At 38.0% G+C, this 24,896-nt stretch overlaps 1 protein-coding gene across 1 annotated transcript in view; it reads left to right on the plus strand.

Annotated features, from left to right (window-relative positions):
- The first annotated feature begins 938 nt into the window (after nt 1-938).
- tcf25 (TCF25 ribosome quality control complex subunit) overlaps nt 939-24,896 on the plus strand; it is a 261,356-nt gene continuing 237,398 nt past the window's right edge. Inside the window, exons 1-5 of the mRNA XM_084123919.1 lie at nt 939-1,241; nt 6,634-6,735; nt 6,911-6,964; nt 19,828-19,955; nt 20,048-20,113. Of these exons, the coding sequence (XP_083980045.1) occupies nt 1,077-1,241; nt 6,634-6,735; nt 6,911-6,964; nt 19,828-19,955; nt 20,048-20,113 (515 nt within the window). The 5' untranslated portion in view covers nt 939-1,076. The remainder of the gene's footprint in view (nt 1,242-6,633; nt 6,736-6,910; nt 6,965-19,827; nt 19,956-20,047; nt 20,114-24,896) is intronic.

The raw sequence follows: 24,896 nt of genomic DNA on the forward strand, positions 1-24,896 counted from the left end.
TGATTCTGTTTGAACCACTTATACACTGCTCAAACTTAAACACGTTAAACAGTTCTACTTTTCTAATTTCTTGTAGATGCGCTGTACAGCCTAAACAAACTTTGTTGCATTATTTTCCTGTTAAAGCGCTAAATAAGAAATAAATATATAAAGGTGACTTGAGTTGACGATAGTCTGTGTTTGATTTTTTTTTTTTTTAGAGATATTCAGAAAGACTCAGAACCTGGTCGTCATATGGAGGTGGAATCTTCTGTGCAGGCGTGGAGATGCTCCCTCCGATCGCCAGACGTACGGATTCTCCTTCCAGGAGCTGTGTCTACAATCTCTCTATGAGAAACATCAATGTATTAACATGCTACAAACAGGTTAACAAAATGTAAAATAATGAAAGACACATGCCAAGACATGCTAACAACATAACATGTGTCTTTCATTATTTTACATTTCGTTAACCTGTTTGTATGCTTTGTCAAGCCAACATAAAAGTTTGTCCAAACAAAAATTACTTTCTAGTTAGTAACTCGAATTTAGATAGAAATATCTGTTTACTAGAGGCTACAGTCAAATCATGCAGAGGGCGCTCGGTGGCTCAAAAAGCGAGATAGCCGCATACCGAGCTCCGTTCATCTCCGAGGTTTAATTTGGATTTGTGGACCGAATAAAGTTGTCCCTTTTTGTTGTTTGAATTCATTTCATAGTCCACGTCACCAGACACTGTGGAATCATTAAGAAAAAGTTTTCATCCTACCATGAATTGTGGGTCCCTGTTTTACTACTGTAACCCAATTTTACTTTTGAATAAATAAGGAGTCATTGCATCTGTTTAAATAATAATAATAATAATAGTAGTAGTAGTAATAATAGTAATATTGGGATATATAAAAATTAGGAAACACAAGGTATACAAAATAACATCCGGGTCGCCTACTTTTTGAACACACCCACTTCCGTTTAATGTGACGTCACGTGTTTCCCTATATGACTATAGCGTATACTCTTGAACAGCCTCAAGTTTGTGAGACATTTGGGGTCGTTGCGAGGTTATTGATCACTGATCAGTTGATTTGACGTCCATCATGTCGAGTCGTGCTCTGCGTAGGCTGAAGGGCGAGCAGCGCGCTCAGGCCGCTTTACACGCGCTCAAACTTACTGAGGAAGATGACAAAGATGAAGACGAGCAGATGAAGACTAACACACAAACAGCCCATAAGCAGAAGAACATCAGCAACATATTTGAGCTGGTAACATCTGGGATGTGTGATTGTCATGTTGTAGAGGTGGGATAAGATGGAATTACTATGGTACTTTGATATGGTATTGAATGAATACTATACATGATATTTACATGGTAACTTACTTCAATGTGCTTAAAGTTGCATGGCACTACCAGGATATTAGTCTAAAAGCTTTTTGGTACCCAAAATACCATAGTAATCATGAAATGTGAGCTGTGGTAAGATTTATTGTTTGTCGTCACATATTAGTCTTATGCTTCATGCGTGTAGTTCACAATATTATTTGCTGCCTTCACGTTTACGGATCGTAAATACGAGTTTCCTAGTTAAAATTGGACATCAACGCCCTCTCAAATCAATGGGAAGTTCGGGGATAATTATGATTTCCTGCCACAAACTTTAAATATGGCGAAGATTGCTACTGTGACTGGTATATTATATTTACCACAAGAGTTAACATCGCCAGGGTCGGCGCCAGAGCGCACAAAGTGTACATGTTGACATGTTGCATGTACAATTTTAAAGCAATATTCGGAAACCGGTGAAAAAAAAAAAAAAAAAAAAAAAAGCACGAAACTGTGAATAAAATAATTGTATATGTAGCCTACAAATTGATAACATATATATGACTGGGGTGTTAGTCAACTGATTGCATGACGTCAGAGTTTCCAGTGTTGACAGCTCCATAAAAAATTGCTGTAACGCTAACTGTTACTATACTAAAAATATGAAAAGTACAATTACACACATAAGGATGCACCAAAATGAAAATTCTGGGCCAAAACCGAAAATTCTGGATGCACTTGGATGAAAACTGAAACCAAATATTACTTTTTAAAAATAATTATCCATTTCTTATTTTAAATGAATATTTAGAATTTTTTTATTCTAATTTTTTTCTATATCGGAATTTAAAAAACTACAAGCCAATAAAAGAAAAATAACCACACTTTTATTTAAAGTGACACAAAAATTTGAAAATAGCCCTATATAAAAATATTAAATATCAATAAATTAAAGGGATAGTTCACCCAAAAATGAAAATTACCCCATGATTTACTCAACCTCAAGCCATCCTAGGTGTACATGACATTCTTCTTTCAGACAAATACAATCAGAGGTATATTAAAGGGTTCATCGGATGCCCATTTTCCACAAGTTTTGGTCTTCATGTAAAGTTTGTAACATACTTCTGTTAAATTTCCTCAATGGTTGTGTAAAACAACACCCTTTTTACCTCCTCAAAAACAGCTCTTTTCACAGCGAGCCGTTTCGGTGCATGTCTCTTTAAATGATATTGAGCAACTGCTCACCCTACCCTTCTCTTTCGTGGGGCATGTTGACACCAGACACATAAAGTGCTGCCTTGGTGGACAGTATACAAATGGCTGAGGGGGAAATATGCTAATACGGGACAGTCCGTCAGTGGTCGTGGGCGGAGCATGAGCAGTATGACATCATATTGCTCAGAAAATCCAAACGGCTTGATTATTGAGAGTGATTGGATTTTTTTTCATTGTATGGTGGTTGTGTCCACACATTGCAAAGACACATTTATATGCAAACACCATATAAAAGTGAACTTTGCATCCAATGACCCCTTTAAAAAATGTCCTGGCTAATCCAAGCTTTATAATGGGAGTGAATGGCTGGAGAAAATTTGAAGCCCTTAAAAGTGCATCCATCCATGATAAAAATACTCCACACGGCTCCGGGGGGGTTAATAAAGTCCTTCTGAAGCGAATCTATGGGTTTTTGTAAGAAAAATACCCATATTTATAATATTTAATATATAATAATATTATAATCTAAAATAACTAGCTTCCGCCAGACGATCGTACGCATATACGCAAGTCGACATACGAAGATTAACCCGTGACGCTTGTATGACTTACGATGTAGGAGTATCGTAAGCTTAGACGCCTCTCGCGGTTTAAACAAATAGGGCTGTGTAACAAACTGAAGCTCTTCTTCTATTATATAGAAATCTTCCAAAATTTCTCTTTAAAATTGGTAATTCGACCGGTGTTTTGTTTTGTTTTTTTGTTTTGTTGAGCTGCTTCGTTCGTCATTACGTTGTGCGTCGGGTCAGGGGTTAGTCTTCCACCGTAAATCGATGTGTTCGGCCGTCTGTCGGAAGCTAGTGATTATAGTTTATAAAGTTTTAAATATGGGTAAAACTCTGCGTGAGAGTGAAACCTGATCGCTGAACATGGAGGGGCGGGCGGCATATTTTCAGCCTTTTTTCCTCTTTCGGCCCAAAACCGAAAATGCCATTTTCGCCCGATAATTTTCGGTGGCCGAAATTTCGGTGCATCCCTTACAAATAACCTTTTGAGTTACTACCTGATTTTAGTTTCAATTGTCAGAATCTGTCATACATGAATCACAAACATGATGCTTAGCTTACCTAATAATGAATATATAATAAAATAATAAATTAACGGCATACATACTGTTTATTAATATGTAATTTAATTTCAAATAAATGAGGAACATAAAGTGGTTTGAATCCAAGGGGTTCGAAAAGAATTTTAGAATCGTTATTTGAAGCTAAATGCGTGAATCCGCAACTGAAGGCCCACACTCCTGTGTTGACAGCTCTGTTGCTGTAGTAGACCAAATGTTGGTTGCTGTAAAAATGTTAAATAACTACACAAATAATATGTTTAGGTTACAATTACATCTGTCTCTGAAAAAAAAAAATCAGCAGTGATTGATTTGTTATTTTCAAAGATTATTAGCAATTCAAAGATTATTTGCAAAGAATATTATAATTTATTATAAAGCGAACGCTATTCCGTTCTTATTTCGCTCAGGAACCTGAATTATTTTTTGTTGTTGTTGCCGAGAACGATCCGAAAACCCCCCAATTAGTTTTTAAACCATGTATTTGACAGCCTATACACCCATCACCCACCCATCTTCTCACCATCTCGTACTTCTGAATGGGAGATCTTCCCAGGGCAGTACTGCCTCACAAACTAAAATTAGGGCGCCTACTCCGTGGCTAGGTGGGGAGGTCAACCAGAGGTGAGGGGGCACAGTGGCTTTTTTAGCTTTTAGTATGAATATGTTAGCCATAAGGTTATGAATAAGCTGGTGTGTTCCAAAACAATGACAAAATTCACATTTAGGAGACTAGGGCTGTGACGGTGGCAGTTTTTTACCACCGCGGTAGTAAATGGACCAACTACCGGCGGTGTTGCGGTAGTTGGGGGGTTGTTTTAAAATAAATAAAAAAACTAAATAAATAAACAACACACTTAAGCCTGTAAAGCATTGAAATAAATATCAGTAAAATACTGGTAACTTACATAATAAAGTTGAATCTTTAAAAAAAAAAAAAAAAAAAAACTTTCGTTTAATATTTCCACACAAAGACGTGTGATATAGCCTAGCCTACCGCTCTGCTTTGAGAGGGATGTGGAACACGAGCAGGAAAGAGACCATCGATCTCTTTTCTGATATCTTCATGTTTTCTACTTGTTGTAAAAGGTATGAAGAGCGAATTGTATCTTTCAAATGGGCAAGGCGTTTAGGCTATGTTTGCGCGCTGCCAGAGAAAGCCAAACTAAAATCACCCGCGCGCGCTTTACAAACTTGACGCGCCTTAACAAATATATGTCTATAACAAGCACAAACTGTGTTAAAAAGAATTTGACGTACAAGTAAAAATGTAGGCTATCTGTCCTACAGCGTTTTTCTAGGCTACTTTACCACAGTAAAGAATACGAAAATAATAGACCTAATTAAAAGCGAACAAAGGAAGAAACGTTTATAATCCCCTTCGGAAATGGGTGAGACACGAGAGACGAAACGAAAATATGGGAAAAGAAACAAGAGATTCCATGCACGGATGAGTCCCGATTTTTGAATATTCAATTAGTTTATTTAATTATAGAATATCTAATATGTTGTGCGATTATTCTCTAAAATAAAATCTCCATGTTCTGGTGCGATGCGGTGACGCGTTCATGTAACCGGAGGGTGACGCTGCCAATAACGCACATAACAGCTGTCACAAAGAACCGGCAAAAGTAATGATTATGAATGTGTCAAATATAGCAAGGAGACATTTGAATTGTTTATTAATAAAGTGGGGTTTTTTTTTGAGTCAGTGTCGGGCTGCAAAGATGAAGTTGACGATGCTGATTCATCATCTTCGCAGTGAACGCGCCTATAGAGAGAGATGCACACTTCATACGGTTTATTTTCGTTTTGAATTGTTTTGTTTAAAAGTAGACAATTCAAGCTTTCTATATGGAATAGGCCTAACTAATGGAATATTGTTAAATTCGCTGATAATCGGGTGACCAGATCGCAAACCAGAATTCAAAGCCGACAGTTTAAATTTATGGGCTCACGTACAACTCTGTCATTCGTCATGAATTAAAACTTTTCCATGGCTGCGAATCTGCGATATAACATTTAAATGCTAACCTATTTTTTTCTTTTGTAAACAAAGCTTTGTGTGTCATAATATTAATGTAAAACAGAATTCACAAACAAATTTATTTATTTTTTTGGGGCGAACCACCGCCGGTAGGTACTCAAGTTTACCGGCACAGCCCTACCATTTAAAACTTACAGTCTCTCCCTTCTGCTAAAATGCATCACAGATTTTTATGACATCAATTCTCATCACATCTTCTGTCCAATCAAATGCTCTCTAGAATCTAATGTGGTGTTGACACGTCACTGAGCAATATGGGTTGGAGATGTGTGTTCGTTGCTCAAATGCTCGAGTTTTATTCCATTTTCCAACTGTACGTTGATTAAGAAGGACATAGCTTGAATTTATTCACATCTCTAACTATTGAATCCAACGTATCATCAGCGCTCGGATTTGCTTCCATGGTGCTGTCAAGTACGAATTGTAGTCTGTGAGTTAAACTAAACGCTATTGGCTATTTGAGAAAGGTAGGAGCCATTCAATGTCCTGCCTTAGGTTCCTGTTTCAGTTACAATTACGTCAACGCATCATACAAAGCTGCGCGTTTCAAGGCACTTCAGTAGGCCTTTAAATATAATTTCTGCCTCATTCTGTGATATCAAGCCACGTCAGATTAACCTCACACAAACAAGCATACAACAATCTCTCACTTCACACAAACAAGTGGCTCTGTTTTTTACGCATATATTTCATATTGTACGCGTATATTCATCGCACAGACCGATATATATGTACAGCCCTGTATAGGTAAAAATGATGCTACAATTTCACAAATGCTATTCTCCAAATGAAACTACTTCAAACAGCCTGTCATACTGCTATCATGTCTGCTGCTCATAGATTGAGTATTAATAATGCTGTGTGTCAGTGTCATGAATCATGATGCTGCTGTCATGTCAGATACAAAGTCTTTAATGGTGTAATGGTGTCGGTTTGTGTCAGATAGGTGAGGCTGATGTGGATGTATGTCCATCAGATGAGGAGCCGGCAGAGGGAATCAATGACAAACAACAAGGAGCTCCAATGGGGAAAAATGGTGTGAAGGTGTGTAGAACCTTGATAGCATCATCATCCACATACATAAAACATACAACCGTGACTTTTTTTGGGAGAGTTTTGTAAAATACACTGTTGAGAACATTTGAGTGCATTTTAACTTAATCTTGATTCTTTTCAATTTTCAAATCTGTTGTTTTCTGTTTAATTTTCTTTATTGTAGAATGAGAAGTCAAAGAAAAAGAAGAAGAAAAAGTCACCAGCTGAGAATGGAAAGGTTGGATTTTTTTTATGCATTTAAACCATAGACTGTAAAAAAATATGGACGTAGTGTCCGTGACGTCACCCGTAGGTTTCTGAAGACCGTTTTTGAAGCCTAAAGTGGGCGTGGCCGACCGTCGCCATCTTGGCAGCGCGTCACTCCCGAATTTATTTATTTTTACAGTTAGACAATTAGCTGAGGTAACGTGACGGCAAACAGACAGCAGACAAACGGCTAATGATGACTAATAACCACAGCAGCGGGAATCCACCTGTCACTCAAAAGTGGACACACCCTTAACTATTCAGAATTTTAAGGCTTAATATAATGTAAACGGATGAGTTATAAAAAAATTCACCCCCCTCACAGTTGTCATGAAGGGAAAAATAAGATATATAGACCAAAGCCACTTTTTGCACCAGGGTATAAACGTGTTTTTTTTTCTGCTGTAAAGTTGGGTATTTTAACATGGGGGAGATACAGATTTGACTCACTTCTGCATCCAGCCTCAAGCGGCCAGTCGATGAATTGCCGTTGAATTCACTTCCGTGTTGGTTTCAAGAGAGCGACAGGGAGGTTGCCGCTTGATTTAAACTCCGCAAAAATGGAAACATCCTCTCACTTTGAAAAGTAACAGTCTGTATCTGGTGTGGCTCCAGCTGTTTAAATTACTACAGTGCATCTCATCCTCATGGCCTGCACAAGATTTACCAACTCTTGCTGTTAGATGTTACCCCACTCTTCCACTAAGGCATTTGCAAGTTCTTTAACACATCTGGGGTAGGGGTGTAAGAAAATATCGATACACATTAATATCGCAATATTGTGTTTGGCGATACTGTATCGATTTATTTTTTTGTTTACATCCAAGATTCGGGTCAGTGGCTTTGTGTTTGGTTTAAACCTGACCACTACATGGCAGTGTTATCTCAGAACGTAAACTGACAGCGCAAGGGTGCATCACTAGCGTTAGACAATAGAATTATACCAGCTCCTGCCGCAGTGAACAGAGCTGAAGTGTGGAGAGTCATGTTGTTTGCAAAATAAGCCATGCTAAAATCCTCTGGAAACACAATCTGAGTGCTCACGTAACATCCCGACTCCATCCGCGCTGTTGAGAGTGGCGTTTCGATAGAATATGTAAATATGTACAGCAAGCTTTCCTCTCAATAACAAAATAAAAACACAACAAAAATAACGGTGGTGAGAAAAGCATCTGATCATAGCGATGTGGATATGTTTGCTCTGCAATTCGGCACATCAATGAAGGCACATTTATTTATATAGTGCTTTATACAATAGATATAGATGCTTTGAAGCAGGATGCTTTATTATAGTATTAAATATAAAAAAAAGTGTCATGCATTCATGGAGCTTTCAACTTTCTGTTGTTAAATACTTGAGAAATTAAAAACCGCTATACTGCAAACCTTTATAGCAGGTTCCAAGAATATATACAAACTAAAGGACATCAGCAATGATCTTATAGAAGCAATTGTTGCTGCCCATCAATCTAGGAAGGGTTTCAAGGCCATTTCCAAACAATGTGAACTCCATCATTCTATGGGAAGTGAGGAAGATTACTCACAAGAAGTCAGTCAAGTCTGACTTCTGACCTGTAATGCAGCCTGAATCATAATTGTTGTGATTTTGTTGACCAGAGGAGAACTGTCCCCCCGACTGAGCCTGGTTTCTCCCAAGTTTTTTTTTCTCCATTACGAATTGCAATCAACAGAAGTTACTGTGGCCAACAGGAAAAGATTACACAATGTACTTTTTTTACTTTTTTCACGACTATATATATATATATATATATATATATATATATATATATATATATATATATATATATATATATATATATAAAATATATGTGACCCATGCTGGCAAAATGAGTGACTTTGAGCAAATTTTCCACAATTAATTCTCCATTAAATCAAATTTAATTTAAAGGAGACATATCATGCTTTTAAATCGTTCCTTTTTACATATAAATCATATATTTGTAGTCTATATAAAGCAGAACTGCAATGCTTGGGTCTGAATTCCTCATTATTATAGCTCCACAGGCCCCTTTTCTACCCCTTTTCTGATGTGCGTCTGAGAGCAACTCGTTTTGGTGCGGTCTCTTTAAATACAATTGAGACACTTCACACCCCGCCCCCTCTCCAGTTTGCAGAGGTTCAACTCCACCCCGTTCGGCCATTTTAGTAGTTTGATAGCAGAGATACGATTATCTAGCAGGATAGAAACTTTTAATTCACACGTTATTAACAAAATGTCAACAACGGAAGACTTGTCCAGCCAGCCTTACATGTTCGAGCCAGAGTCGGAGCCGGAGCGAGATGAAAATGAAGACGACGAACCTGCAGAACAACGTCTTCATGGATGTATCGCAATGGTGTGTTACTGTATTTACACATGAAACTTTGGTCTTCCGACCTTTTACCACTGTGTCGATTTATTTTGATTAATATGTGCGAGGGAGAGAGAGCAAGACAGTGCCTAGTTTGGAGACGGTGAAGTCTTGTTTACACTTTCGCCTGGCTCCGAAGAGAGAGAGAGAGCGCGCACGCGACCGGGTCACTCTCTGCTCGTTCTTTCAGTTAAACATGCGCCCTGTCACAAGCGCGGCAGTTCATCTACATTAGATTGTGTAATGAAGCGTGTGGGTTACTACATCCAACAACCGAACATTTTAACTTACCCTCTCGTAACTTCTGCATCCTTTAGCTTGGACTACAAAATTGCAGCGAGAAATAAATATGGCGGATTGCTAGAAGTGTTGGGCCGGAAGTCAATGTCCTTATTTGGCAGTTCCGCTGCAAATACTGTGACGTAATAGTTCAAAAAACGTCATAGATAACAGAAAAATCGGAACAGGTTGAAAAATATGACCAAAACAGAATATAAAGATATCAACGAAGCACCTGAAGAGAATAATTTCAACTTTTCTGTACTTCTAAACACTCCAAATATACAACTAAATGCATTTAAGGGCTAAAAAAGTGGATTTAGCATGATATGTCCCCTTTAATCCATTAAAAAAAAAAAAACTTCATAATGATGTATGATTGGAATTGGGCAAAAAAATCAATGAGCTACACCTGTTTGAAGTCGATACAGTCAGCAAAGTAAATTTTGAGAAACGTCTAGTTCAAGTTTTCTGAAGGTTCCAAAACAAAATCACTTAGCTACCATACCATAACCCTGATAATAACACCAAATTTGGCACACACCAATTTAAAACCCATATCTATAGAAAAAAAATACGTTCAACTTTATTGATAATATTTATAAAGAGAATATTTAATGTTGTTACCTATATGACTGCTAAGCAGAAAAATCTGTTTGGGAAGCATGTCACTGGTTAAGGGCTACCCATGTAGCAATCCCTGTAGCAAAATTATGCAACAAAGTATCAATAAAATCAAGTCAAGTCAATTTTGAGTGGCCAGTAATAAGAAAATTCAATGTTATGGATTTGTGGAGACCATGAATCACCCTCCTGGCCAAATACTACAAGACAAACTTGTTCTTATTTTGTCCTGTGCAATTGTCACAATCAAGATCAAAATTCAGTTAAAGTTCACCCAAACCATGTGACTTGAAAAAATGGTGCAAGTAATTGATCACAGCTAAGGATTATTTTGTTGGACTTCATCAAGTCAAGTCATCTTCATTTATATAGCGCTTTTAACAATGTAGATTGTTACAAAGCAGCTTTACATTGAAAATAGGAAATTAAAGTAACAGAGATTGTTTTGGCTTTATAGCAGCTCTAGAATAAAGTTATTGTCCAGCTAAAGTTAGTTTGATTGATTCACTTCCGTCACAACGATCATTAGTTATTAACTTAGGGGCCGCTAACACAACACCGTTTTAACAGAAAACTCTTAAGTTCTTTCTGTGCAAACTTCAAAAACACAAACCAGTGGGAACGCCAATGGCGTGCACATGCACATTACGAGTTCAGTCTCTATAGGTATGCGCGTTTGAATATATGTGCTCAGGCGTGTAGTCCTTCCCTACAAATCAACCCTCAACATACTACTTGTCTGGCCTTAAAATTTATAATACAGAATTTTTATCGCTTCCGTGTAGCCATGCGAACCGGAATTATCCCGACAACGCTTTATCTGTAGATAGGTAAAGGGAGGGGAGGGAGGCCTTCACAGGGGAGATACTAGTTGACATTTCAGGACTGCGCTGTTGTCGCGTCCAGGCGCAGGTCCTTCATCAGATCTGGATACAGCCTGGATCCGGCGGACTGCGGTAAACCTCGGGATAAACAGAGAGACTAATTTTAGCGTAGACGCCATTCTTCTTATGATGTAACGAGTACATCAGGATTTATGGGAAGTGTTCACGGTCCCGGCTGACCTAATCTATGCAGCCTAACATTGAATTATAAAAGTCTATAATGTGTTGTGTATGCTAGGTCAAAGAGATGTGTTTTTAGTCTAACTTTGAACTGACAGAGTGTGTCTGCTTCCCAGCCAATGTTAGGAAGACTGTTCCAAAGTTTTGGTGCTAAATAGGAAAAGGATCTACCGCCAGCTTTGTAAGTAATCAGCAATATTTAAAAATGTATACGATGTTTAATAGGGAGCCAATGCAGTGTTGACAGAACTGGGCTAATATGGTCATACTTCCTGGTTCTGGTAATAACTCTAGCTGCTGCGTTTTGGACCAGCTGTAATTTGTTTATTAAGCATGCAGGGCAACCACCCATAATAGCATTACAATAATCTAGCCTTGATGTCATGAACGCATGGACTAATTGTTCCGCATTTGTCAATGAGAGCATATGACGTAATTTAGATATATTTTTAAGATGGAAAAATGCGGTTTTACAGATACCAGAAACGTGACTTTCAAATGAAAGATTGGTATCAAAGAGCACACCCAGGTTCCTAACCGACGACGAAGACTTGACAGAGCAGCCATCAAGTGTTAGACAGTATTCTAGATTATTACGTCAGGAAGTTTTTTGTCCAATAATTAGAATCTCTGTTTTTTCAGAATTAAAGGACAATTCCGGTATTTAACACTTTCAGTCTATTTTGTAGTTTGTTTTGGATGAACAAGAGTGGTGGACAAAGAAATTTTGACAATGGTTCCTGTCTCGACTTTTTGACTATTTTAGAATTGCCCATGACCGCTTTAGAATGGGAGTCTATGGCCATGCACAAACATGCCCTTAAAACAACTCTTAACGTTCGTTTTCAAAACTGTGCAACTCACCGAGTGGTTAGTGGTGTTCGTTGATGTTCCAAAACAAGTAGCGTAGCGAAATACAGTTTCTGTCGTGTTTTATTTGGCATTTTGTAAAATCCCATTGATTTCCGTTGGAGGACTCATTGCTCGTTGATATTACTGCGCTACCGGAAACTGAAAGGGGGCTGTTTACATTTGGTTGTAGTCTTTTAGGTCTTTTCGCTCGGTTCTCTGTCTCTCAGAAGGCTAGCGTGAGCAGAGCAACGGAAGTTGCGGAAGAGCGTAAGTTTATACGCGGTTGTGAGGTATCTGAAAAAATAGTTCCACTATAGAAAAATAAACGGATTGAAATCATACATTGCGCCGATATATTTGTTTTTAATCATCAACGAACACCACTAACCACTCGGTGAGTTGAACAGTTTTGAAAACGAACGTTAAGAGTTGTTTTAAGGGCATGTTTGTGCATGGCCATAGACTCACATTCTAAAGCGGTCATGGGCAATTCTAAAATAGTCAAAAAGTCGAGACAGGAACCATTGTCAAAATTTCTTTGTCCACCACTCTTGTTCATCCAAAACAAACTACAAAATAGACTCAAAGTGTTAAATACCGGAATTGTCCTTTAAGTAGTAGGAAATTACTAGTCATCCAATTTTTTATATCACCTATGCATTCCATTAATTTTGTGAATTGGTAAGTTTCGTTAGGGCGTGAAGAAATATAGAGCTGAGTATCATCAGCATAACAGTGAAAACTAATTTCATGCTTCCTAATGATATCTCCCAAGGGTAGCATGTACAGAGTGAAAAGCAAAGGTCCTAGTACTGAGCCTTGTGGTACGTCATACTGAACTTGTGATCGATGAGACATCTCTTCATTTACTGCTAAAAACTGATAACGGTCAGATAAGTATGATTTAAACCATGTTATTACATGGCTTGGTTGAATTCTAATGTAGAATGCGGTCTGTTATTTCTCTAACCCTAACCGCTGCTAAGTATAACATACTGTTGCCATGAAAAACAGAGTGTTGCTATGGACGCAGGATTCTAACCGTAGAGACGGAATGGACTATTTTCTTTAGCGGAAGCAATACAATCGTTTTTAAATCAATAAACTCCTTTTAAATCAATATTTTGTGTCAAATTATTGATTTATTTGGTAGGTAGCCATGTAATAAGCGGGATAATGTAGAGCGAGGTGGTTGTTATAGCGAATACAACCCCTTCAGGCTGATTGATCAGCCTGTTGGGGTTGTATTCGCTATAACAACCGCCTCGCTCTACATTATCCCTTACTTAATGCAATTCCACTAATGCCAACATCATTTTTGAGTCTATTTAAAAGAATGTTGTGGTCAATAGTATCAAATACAGCACTAAGATCAAGTAACACCAATAGCGAGATAGTTGTGAGGATACCGCCTTTTCTAGTATCTTTGACAGAAAAGGTAGATTCGAGATCGGCCTGTAATTGACTAATTCTGTACGATCAAGTTGCGTTTTTTTAACAAGCGGTTTAATCATAGCCAGCTTAAAAGTTTTTGGTACGTATCCTAATGACAAAGATGAATTAATGATATTGAGAAGAGGATCTATGACCTCTGGAAGCATCTCTTTCAGTAGCTTAGTCCAGTGGTTCTCAATTCCAGTCCTCGTGACCCACTGCTCTGCACATTTTGTATGTCTCCCTTATTTAACACACCTGAACCAGATCATCAGCTCATTAGGAGAGACTCCATGAACTGAACTGAGTGTGTCAGATAAGAGAGACATACAAAATGTGCAGAGCAGTGGGTCACGAGGACTGGAATTGAGAACCACTGGCTTAGTCGGTATATGGTCTAACATACTTGTTGTCGATTTAGATGATTTAACGAGTTTAACGAATTCTTCCTCTTCTATAGCAATGAATTAATACATTTTTTCCTTAGAGAGACTACAATGCACTGCCTGATGCGATACTGTAGTAGACGGTTACATAGTTATAATTAGTGGTCGACCGATATATCGGCCGATATTTGGCATTTTTGAAATATCGGCATCGGCCGATAAGTTTTTCTGATTGGGCGATGTGTTTTGTGTGTTGTGACTTTTATTTTGACGGGCGGTGCTGAGAGAACACCAGCGCCAGAAGAGAAGGGCAGCTCCTCAGATAATGTCAGATCAAACAGCGCTCACTCACATTCTCCGTCTTCATTAATTTACGATCTCTGTCAGTCATATCTAATACTTTGTTAGACAGAACTGGTAAACAAAGTAAATGGTAACTTATGCGAAGTAAGTAAAGTAAAGCGTTTGCTTTTAGATTATTTGTAACAGAAAAGGCAAACAATCAGGCTAAAATCTCAGGCTAAAATTTCTCATTTGCCGTCAACATTCAGCAAATGTGCATCTACGTCATTTAAACAAATCTCTGAATATCTAATAAACATTTAATTTCACAAACCTTGCAGATTTAATCGAATCCAGCTGTGATATCTTGTGAAGTGTGCATTACTGTCTGCAAGTGACGGTCGGTCCGTGCGAAGTGAGTGAATGCAAACAGAAGATCAGCTTCACAGGAGACGCGATCGATAAACTTTAACCCTCTGGGGACCACAAACGCGCCCGCGCGTTTTGCTCGTTTTTTTTTTTTAGCAATGAAAATAAACACTAAATGCTCTGTTAATTTTGATCTTTCATTTTCGTGTAATACATCAATCGATCCTGTTCAGTTTCTATTTTTTTTCTGTATACTCACAATAAAAATAAAGTGTTTTGCTTTTTGACAAATAAAGAAAAATTAACATGATGCGATTTCTGCCTTCTCTCTGTCAGTAAACTCCCATTTGAAACGCGTTCGAAAATGATCTATAACTCCGCGAAAATTCAGTCAAACAGGCAAACAGACCCACGGGCATAAAGCTTGAGATCGCATCTTTTAAATGAAGTCAGCTTCTGTAATCTGTATAAAAAGAGAGCGACTCCTGTCGAGCTCATTACGAGCTCATTCACAGTAATGTGACCACTCCCCGGAGAGCGCGTGCTATTCAAACGCAAATTCTGAGAACTATTTCAGAGCTGTGAAACGCCCACATCAGCTGTAAACAAAGCGCGTCGCGACTCCTCGCGAGTGAGACATTATAGCCTACCTTATGGAGAAAAGATTCCTCAGAACAGTGCTGATGAGGAGCAATATCTCCTGAAATGAGGAGCAGATTCCGCTGAGGAGTGAGGTAGGCTGTTTTCTTTTCTCACGTGTGGAATAACGTTATGGAATAACGTTAGTGTAGGCCTATGTAAACCGCAAAAAGATGAATCGCATTTCTATAATATGACTCGCCTTTCTGTGAGATGAATGAAGGGGACATATTTGTAAAGACTGTTTAGCCTAAATATGAATCGCGCGTCTGTGTGTGAAAGAATAAACTGCTTTGCTATAGCCTACTGAGATGAGTAAAAATCGACTGGAATATGTTGAAATAAAATGTATTTGTATAAGCAACGTATTAAACTGCAAAAAAAATACTATTTTTGTCAAAAATAAATTCATAGACTAAGATGTTAGATGTTCCAATGTTGGCTTTATTCAAACTAATGAATACATATGATAAAATGTAGGCCTATAATCTTTTTTTTTTTTTTTTTTTTTTTTACAAAGAAAGAGTACACTTGAAATATTGTTGAAATTGTAATTATTGTTGTAATTGTAACATTTTTAATAAAATAGCAAAACATATTTACAAGAGAGATGTAAGCGAAATCTTAAATGGTCAATATAAGTCTTCTTCTAAATACATCTTTTGTCCTTGCATTGTGGCTCAGTCAGTTTCACACCTGAGTGAATGGCTCATTATGCAGAGTGGGTGGGACATTCATAATCTAAGGTGTAAACTACTCCTCCCCCTCGCATATTGGCTTTCCAAGCAAAACCTGTTTTACACCATTTAAATCAATGTATTTTTTTTTGTGAACGATAAAGCAAGACTATTTTTACATCATTTTGAAGCTAGAACTCAAAGGGACAACATCCATTAGTCAAAAGTCTTGTGGACACATATTTAATATGTGTTTTGTGGTCTTAATTCAGCAACTTTCATTTTAATTTTTTCCAATAACCACGCATAAACATTATTCTCTTAAAAATACAAACATCTACATACACGTTGCTCGCATATTATGGTAGCCCTGTTTGTGCTATATAGAGTGAATTTACACCTTTGCCATTAACATGTTTATAAATAACTGAAAAAAGCACAAATGTCAAGGCATGTCAGAACATCTCAAGGACCCCAAAAACAGCTTGGTCCCCAGAGGGTTAAATCCTTCATTTTAAAATATGCTGATATATAACCAGTTGCCAACTGTGTCATATTCATATCGTTTTCACTGTGCTGTATGTAAAATTAGCGTTACCTTGTCTTTATTTGAAAAAAATATGATTACCAGCACGAAATTACCAGAATACTGAGAGCCCTGTTACAGTGTTTACTTTCTTTTTATTCACATATTCATATATTTCTAAACAATTACTTTGTGAAAAATACTGTAATAGGATTGCAAATTTAAGAAGTTGCCATCTAAAGTATAAAAGCATGTTTATTTTAAATTTTTGTTTTATAATTTATTAATAATTTATTAAATATTGATTAAAATAAATATATATAAAAAATATCGGCCATCGGCCACCCTGCTCTCCAAGATAACGGTATCGGCATCGGCCATCAAAAAACCAATATCGGTCGACCACTAGTTATAATTTTCTCCCTGATATTATCAATCTTATAAGTGAAGAAGTTCATAAAGTGTTTACTGCTGTGCTGCCTGGAAACGTCTGGGCTTGAAGCTTTATTTTTCGTTTAGTTTAGCCACTGTTTCAAATAATTACCTAGGGTTTTGTTTATTTTCTTCTAATAGGGTTGAAAAATAAGCAGATCTAGCAGCTTTTAAGGCCTCTCTGTATGCAATCGAGCTCTCTTTCCATGAAATGCAAAATAACTCTAGTTTTGGAGGTTTCATGGCGTTGGACTATTTTCTTTAATCTTCTTTAAGCCAACGGAGCAACTGTGTCTAAATTGCTGGAAAAGAAAGAGTTAAAAGTTTCTGTCGCAATATCGAGTTATTCTAAGCTATCTGGGATGCTGAGATGATGAAACTGATCAGGAAGATTATTAATAAAGCAATCTTTAGTGGCAGAAGTGATAGGTCTAACATATTTGTAACACGGAGTCGGCTTTGCAGCCTTGGTTAAATGAAGTTTACGCGAGACTAGATAATGATCTGAGATGTTATCGCTCTGCTGCAGAATTTCAACAGCATCAACATTGATTCTGTGTGATAATATTAGATCTAGAGTATGATTACGACAATGAGTAGGTCCTGACACATGTTGTCTAACTCCAATAGAGTTAAGAATGTCTTTAAATGCCAGTCCCAATGCATCTTTTTCGTTATCTACATGTATATTAAAATAACCAACAATTATGACAACAATTTATCTGCAACCAGTACTAACTCTGATAGAAAGTCAGCAAATTATTTGATAAAGTCTGTATGGTGCCCTGGTGGCCTGTATACAGTGGCCAGCACAAATCTCAAACGTGATTTATCATTTACACTATATATTGCTATATTAAGCACCAACAATTCAAAAGAATTATATTTGAAACTAGACTTCTTAGTAATTTTGAAAATATTACTATAAATTACAGCAACACCTCCCCCTTTGCCTTTCAGGCGAGGTTCATGTTTATAACAGTAATCTTGGGGGGTGGTCTCATTTAAAGTAATCTAATCATTTGGTTTTAGCCAGGTTTCTGTCAAACAAAGCACATCTAGATTATAGTCTGTAATCACATCATTAACAGTAAGTGCTTTTGAAGTAAGGGATCTAATATTCAGCAACCCAAGCTTTATCATTTGCTCATTTGTATTATATCTGTTTTTTTATTTGTTGAACATCAATAACATTTTTACCCTTAGATGGGTTTGGAAGTTTTTTGTATTTCCTAATTCGGGGAACAGACACAGTCTCTGTATAATGATATCTAGGTGAAAGAGGCTCTATGCGATGGGATTTATCTGACCTTGGTGACGTGAGACGGCTGGCAGACGGTTGGTTTAGCCAGTCTGTCTGCTTCCTGACCTGAGCCCCAGATTGTCATGTTTGGGCTAGGGCACTTCAACAGGATTCACAGTGGGTGTTTCACTGAGAGGGGAGAATCTATTTGAAGTTGTAATCGGAACGGAAGAGCGGTGTTTTGTCCCGCGACTACAGCGCATCACCGTCACCCAGTTGCCCTGCTGCACGGGCTCTACTACAGCCGGAACCGAACAATGTACAGAGTTCACTAAGCTAGTCACATCCAAAGCAGTATCTAAAGCCCTTGCACTCTTTCAATTAACCTCAATTAAGCTTGGATGCGTGTCTCTAGTTCTGAAATCTTCCCCGTCAGCTTTACTATCTCCCTGCATTTATCACATGTAAATCCTGTGCTGACAGAGAAGGATATGCTAAACATGTTGCATGAGGTGCAAGTAATAATAAGAGGAGAAGATGACATGACTTTACGTGTTTGTTGACTGATCCTACTCACCTAAGTTGTTTGATGGACTCGTAAAAGGTGCGCGCGCGCGAGAGAAAATTAAATAAATACAGAGCGCACAGATGGCATGCTAACAGGCTAGCGAATTACTAGCGTGTTGTGCTAGCAGTAATGATTTAGATTGAAGCTAGATGTCAGGTTAATGTTGTTTATACTGCTAAATATAACTTACTCAACATCACACAAGGAATGATAGTAAATAATGATTCAAAACAGAAAGATATACAAAGCTTACAGACGCAAACCAACACAACAGCAGCCATCAATGAGGTAGATGCCCTCACAACAGATCCCAAACAAGCCACATTTCCTTGGTGTCAAAAAATATACTGGCCTTGGCTGCATTGGTCACTAGGTAAATGAACCTGTTGTGCAAAGTCAAAAGAGTAATGAATATGACAATCCTTGGAACATGGTGGATTGGGCTCAAGGCGAACAGACAGATCTTGAAAGGTCACTTTTGCAGCCGGCACCATCTCACAATAAACTAAACAATCTTTGTCAACGATATGATGTCCCTCCTGTTTTTTCAACTTGACTGACTTTACAACATCCGGCTGATTGGCACTGCGGTACACCTGATAGTTGTTTTGTTGACAAACCCAGCAGAGGTCTATTGTTGGTTTTGCCTGGGCAATGAACGGAAGTAGGGAGTTCCAAAAGTTCTGTGAAAACTGGAGATTTTTACAGCGTGATGACCTAAAAAGATAAAATAAAACATAAAATACTAAAAAAATTTAGGCTTGCAATGCTTTTGAGAAACATAGCCCTGGTCTTTTAAGTTCATTTTTCAAGCAGTTTTCCAAAAGTGCCAATATTTTTTGTAATAGCACTGCAGGGTTTCACTGTTTTTATCACTCTGCATGTCTGTGTTCATGGCTTTGGCTTCTTTTGGGACTATTGTCTTTGGCAAAATAAAGAAAATAGTGTCTGAAATGTACGCTATTTGTTATTAACCTCTAGTTTATTGATTTGGTTTAAAAAAAAAAAGCAATTTCATAATCAAAATCATGCTGTAGATCTGTCAGGTGCTTAGTTTGTCTAATTTAGTGTGTTTTTGTGATTGCAGGACAATTTGGGTGCAGGAGATAATATTGATGCTATTTTAGAGACCCTGGAGAAGAGCAAAGGCCTGTCGCATCGGAGCACAGACAACAGCGCCTCTGAACACAGACCTGTGTTGTACGTGGAACACAGGTGAGATGCATTCATGTCATAATTCTGTTCCATTTATATGTAATAAGACAAATATGTAATCAAATTATCTCTTTTTCTTCTGGGTCGCAAAGGAATCTGAATCCAGAGACAGAGTTGAAGAAGTATTTTGGAGCACGGGCCGTTCTGGGAGACCAGAGGTAATTTTAAAATACTATTTTCAGTTTTGCTATTTTTTTCTTTTCAGGTTATTTTTCCTTATTTGCAGTTTATCTGACAGTTTATCCAATTGAGTTGTTTCATTTGTGCTTGGCCACATAAATGTGTTTGAACTTCACAATTCACTTAACAATAGTCTAAAGAGTATATCAGCAACAGATGTTATGGTATGCATGTTGTTTATCATTAGCTGATTTTGAGATATTGAGAAACTTTTTTTTGTTGTTGTTGAAAAACTGCAATAGGTAATGGTCAACTGATAATGATTTTTTTTTGATGGCCGATACCAGCAGGGTGGCCGATATGTATATCATCATATTTATTTTAAAGATAGTAAAAGCACATGCATAACAGTTGCTGAAATTAAAGGGATCCTTCACCTCTGGAAAGATGAATGAAAGGTGTATTTAAAATGGGTCATTTATGTAGTAGAAATGTGAAATTATTTTTGAATTTGGAGCCTTCTAGACTGAAAAAAGCCAGAAAATGTATTTTTGGCTCATGTGGATGAAAGACAACAACTCCCAGAATGCACTTGCTTCGCTCTGCTACGAGGCCACTCCCAAGCCACGCCTACCGGTAAGAGAGCGCAGTTAAACAACTAGGCTAGGCTACTAGTTGACTCGAAACTTAAAAGGCGCCGTTTTATCGTGAGTCTCCGTGACGAGTCTGCTCGGGATTTCGAGATCGCCCAAAATGTCTGGGATTCGGCTTTTGCGTTCTACAGTCGCCATTCATTATGTTTACTGTGTCAAGTCAAGTCAAGTCAAGTCATCTTCATTTATATAGTGCTTTTAACAATGTAGATTGTTCCAAAGCAGCTTTACATTGATAATAGGAAATTAAAGTAAAGTGTTTTGGCTTTATAGCAGCTCTAGAATAAAGTTATTGTCCAGCTAAAGTTAGTTTGATTGATTCACTTCCGTCGCAACGATCATTAGTTATTAACTTAGGGGCTGCTAACACAACACCGTTTTAACAGAAAACTCTTTAAGTTCTCTCTGCGCAAACTTCAAAAACGCAAACCAGTGAGAACGCCAATGGCGTGCACATGCGTATTACGAGTTCAGTCTATAGGTATGCGCGTTTGAATATTTATGCGCAGGCGTGTAGTCCTTCCCTACAAATCAACCCTCAACATACTACTTGTCTGGCCTTAAAATTAATAATACAGAATTTGTTTCGCTTCCATGTAGCCATGCGAACCGGAATTATCCTGACAACGCTTCATTTGTAGAGAGGTAAAGGGAGGGGAGGGAGGCCTTCACAGGGAAGAGCCTAGTTGACATTTCAGGACTGCGCTGTCGTCGCGTCCAGGCGCAGGTCCTTCATCAGATCTGGATACAGCCTGGATCCGGCGGACTGCGGTAAACCTCGGGATAAACAGAGACTAATATTAGCGTAGACGCCATTCTTCTTATGATGTAACGAGAACATCATGATTTATGGGAAGTGTTCCCGGTTCCGGCTGACCTAATCTATGCAGCCTAACATTGAATTATAAAAGTCTATAATATATTATGTGTATGCTAGGTCAAAGAGATGTGTTTTTAGTCTAGCTTTGAACTGACAGAGTGTGTCTGCTTCCCGGACAATGTTAGGAAGACTATTCCAAAGTTTTGGTGCTAAATAGGAAAAGGATCTACCGCCAGCAGTTGATTTTGATATTGTAGGTATTATCAACTGGCCGGAATTTTGAGATCGCAATAGACACGAAGGACTATAATGCGTTAAGAGCTCGCTCAAGTACTGCGACGCTAAACCATTTAGTGCTTTGTAAGTAATCAGCAATATTTTAAAATTTATATGATGTTTAATAGGGAGCCAGTGCAGTGTTGACAGAACCAGGCTAATATGGTCATACTTCCTGGTTCTGGTAATAACTCTAGCTGCTGCGTTTTGGACCAGCTGTAATTTGTTTATTAAGCGTGCAGGGCAACCACCCATAATAGCATTACAATAATCTAGCCTTGATGTCATGAACTAATTGTTACGCATTTGTCAATGAGAGCATATGACGTAATTTAGATATATTTTTAAGATGGACTAGACACGTGACTTTCAAATGAAAGATTGGTATCGAAGAGCACACCCAGGTTCCAAACCGACGACAAAGACTTGACAGAGCAGCCATCAAGTGTTAGACAGTATTCTAGATTATTACGTCAGGAAGTTTTTTGTCCAATAATTAGAATCTCTGTTTTTTCAGAATTAAGTAGTAGGAAATTACTAGTCATCCAATTTTTTATATCACCTATACATTCCGTTAATTTTGTGAATTGGTATGTTTCTTCAGGGCGTGAAGAAATATAGAGCTGAGTATCATCAGCATAACAGTGAAAACTAATGCCATGCTTCCTAATGATATCTACCAAGGGTAGCATGTACAGAGTGAAAAGCAAAGGTCCTAGTACTGAGCCTTGTGGTACGCCATACTGAACTTGTGATCGATGAGACATCTCTTCATTTACTGCTACAAACTGATAACAGTCAGATTTTAAACCATGTTAATGCAATTCCACTAATGCCAACATAATTTTCGAGTCTATTTAAAAGAATGTTGTGGTCAATAGTATCAAATGCAGCACTAAGATCGAGTAACGCTAATAGAGAGATACAACCACGATCGGATGATAAGAGCAAATCATTTGTAACTCTAATGAGAGCAGTCTCAGTACTATGGTACGGTCTAAATACTGACTGAAAATCCTCACAGATATAATTTCTTTCTAAAAAGGAACATAGTTGTGAGGATACTGCCTTTTCTAGTATCTTTGACACAAAAGGTAGATTCGAGATCGGCCTGTAATTTACTAATTCTGTATGATCAAGTTGTGGTTTTTTAACAAGCGGTTTAATCATAGCCAGCTTAAAAGTTTTTGGTACGTATCCTAATAGTCTCGCGTAGCCAGACCTTCAGACTGACGGCTGAAGGTCTGGAATTCATAGCAGCTTTCTTTGGCCAAGGCCCGCCCATAAGGCCGTTTGACCGACATGTCAAACAACCAATTACAGTTCGTTTCGTTCAGTGTCACGTTTCGTTGCGTGGAAATGTCCCCACAACAACAGATCGGCGTGCAACCATAGACTGCAACAAGTCAGTCAGCATAGAAAATCAAAGAAGGAGAAGAAAACAAGCAGTAAGTCATTGATCTGTTTGTGCACGTATAACAACAATTGCGTCTGCATTACCACATCTGATCAAAACACCGAGTAAATCAGTAGGAAACGCAATTACACGTCTGCGCTTTGTTTCCAGGCGGACCGAAAATAAACGCGACACTCGCGCCCCCCGGAAATCCGATAAAATTCAACCAATCAGATGACGACTTCGACATTCCTGAAGTGTTTCCAGTTAAGTGTACCATATGCATCAGACGTTTAGCCAACGTTCCGTGGGCGTGACGTCTGAGGCTGAGACTAGTATCCTAATGACAAAGCTGAATTAATGTTATTAAGAAGAGGATCTATGACCTGGAAGCATCTCTTTCAGTAGCTTAGTCGGTATAGGGTCTAACATACATAAACAACAAGGAATGATAGTAAATAATGATTCAAAACAGAAAGATATACGAAGCTTTCAGACGCACACCAACGCAACAGCTGCAGCAGGAGCAACGAGGCAGACAGGAGCAATCGATTGGCAGACAGGAGAAATCGACTCACCTGTGGCGAGCAGGATGAGGCTGAGGGGCACGGGAGAACGGCACGAGGCCGGTGGCGTGATTACTGATGAGCAACACCTGTGAGACGCACCGGTCTCATAGGCTATATCTCACGGAGGAGCGGGAATTTTCTTAGCAATGCTAAAACGCACATCAACCGATCACTTGTTTAGCGTTCATGTAAACAGTACATTCAGATTCACCAATCGGAATGAATTCAGTTAGATTGAAACAAAAGGTGTGCATGTAAACAATGAATGGCGACTGTAGAAAGCAAAAGCCGAATCCCGGACATTTTGGATGATCTCGACGGCCGGACATGTGCAGGAAAAAGAGGATGGTAACCCCTACCACTCAGCTTTCTCCACAGAAAGCTGAGAAAGATCCTCCACAGAAAGATCCTCCACAGAACAAAAACAAGCTTCGCTTCCAAAAAAAGATGGCTGACACTATTTGTACATTTTGTGAGTGAGATCCCACCCCCATGGGCAGGATGAAAACATGTGGAACTAGCTCCTAGTTTCTAACCTCTGGCCAAAAAATCCTCTGATGACGCAAAATGACGATTTGCGTCATCGGAGGATTTTTTTCCAGACAAAAAAAATACATAAATCTCTCGTCTCAGGGGGATATGAGGGAGGGAAGCACGGTAATTCAAAAATTCTACAGGTTTTCTACTGATACAAAGCTTAATGCTAAATGCTGAAGTATCCCTTTAAATGGATATTTATTTACATAATATTTACGAAATTAGAAATAAATAGTTAGAAAATTAATTATATGAACATTCTGTAAAATAAACAGATTTATACCTTAGATGGCAACTTCTTGATTATTTAATCCTATTGTAGTATTTTTTGCAAAAAATAAATTAAAATGGAATAAGAAAATGAGATATCATCGGAATCGGCATAAACCAAGTAACATAATGAAAGAAATCAAATTTTGAACCATGTTTTCAAAAGTTATAAGCGTTTTTGCACAAAAAAAAGCACATGCATAACAGTTGCTGAAATTAAATGTATATTTATTTACATAATATTTACGAAATTAGAAATAAATAATTTGAAAATTAATTATATGATCATTCTGTAAAATA

This window comes from Abramis brama (genome assembly GCF_963993115.1).
Source record: "Abramis brama genome assembly, chromosome: 9".
In the NCBI taxonomy this organism is placed as follows: Eukaryota; Metazoa; Chordata; class Actinopteri; order Cypriniformes; family Leuciscidae; genus Abramis; species Abramis brama.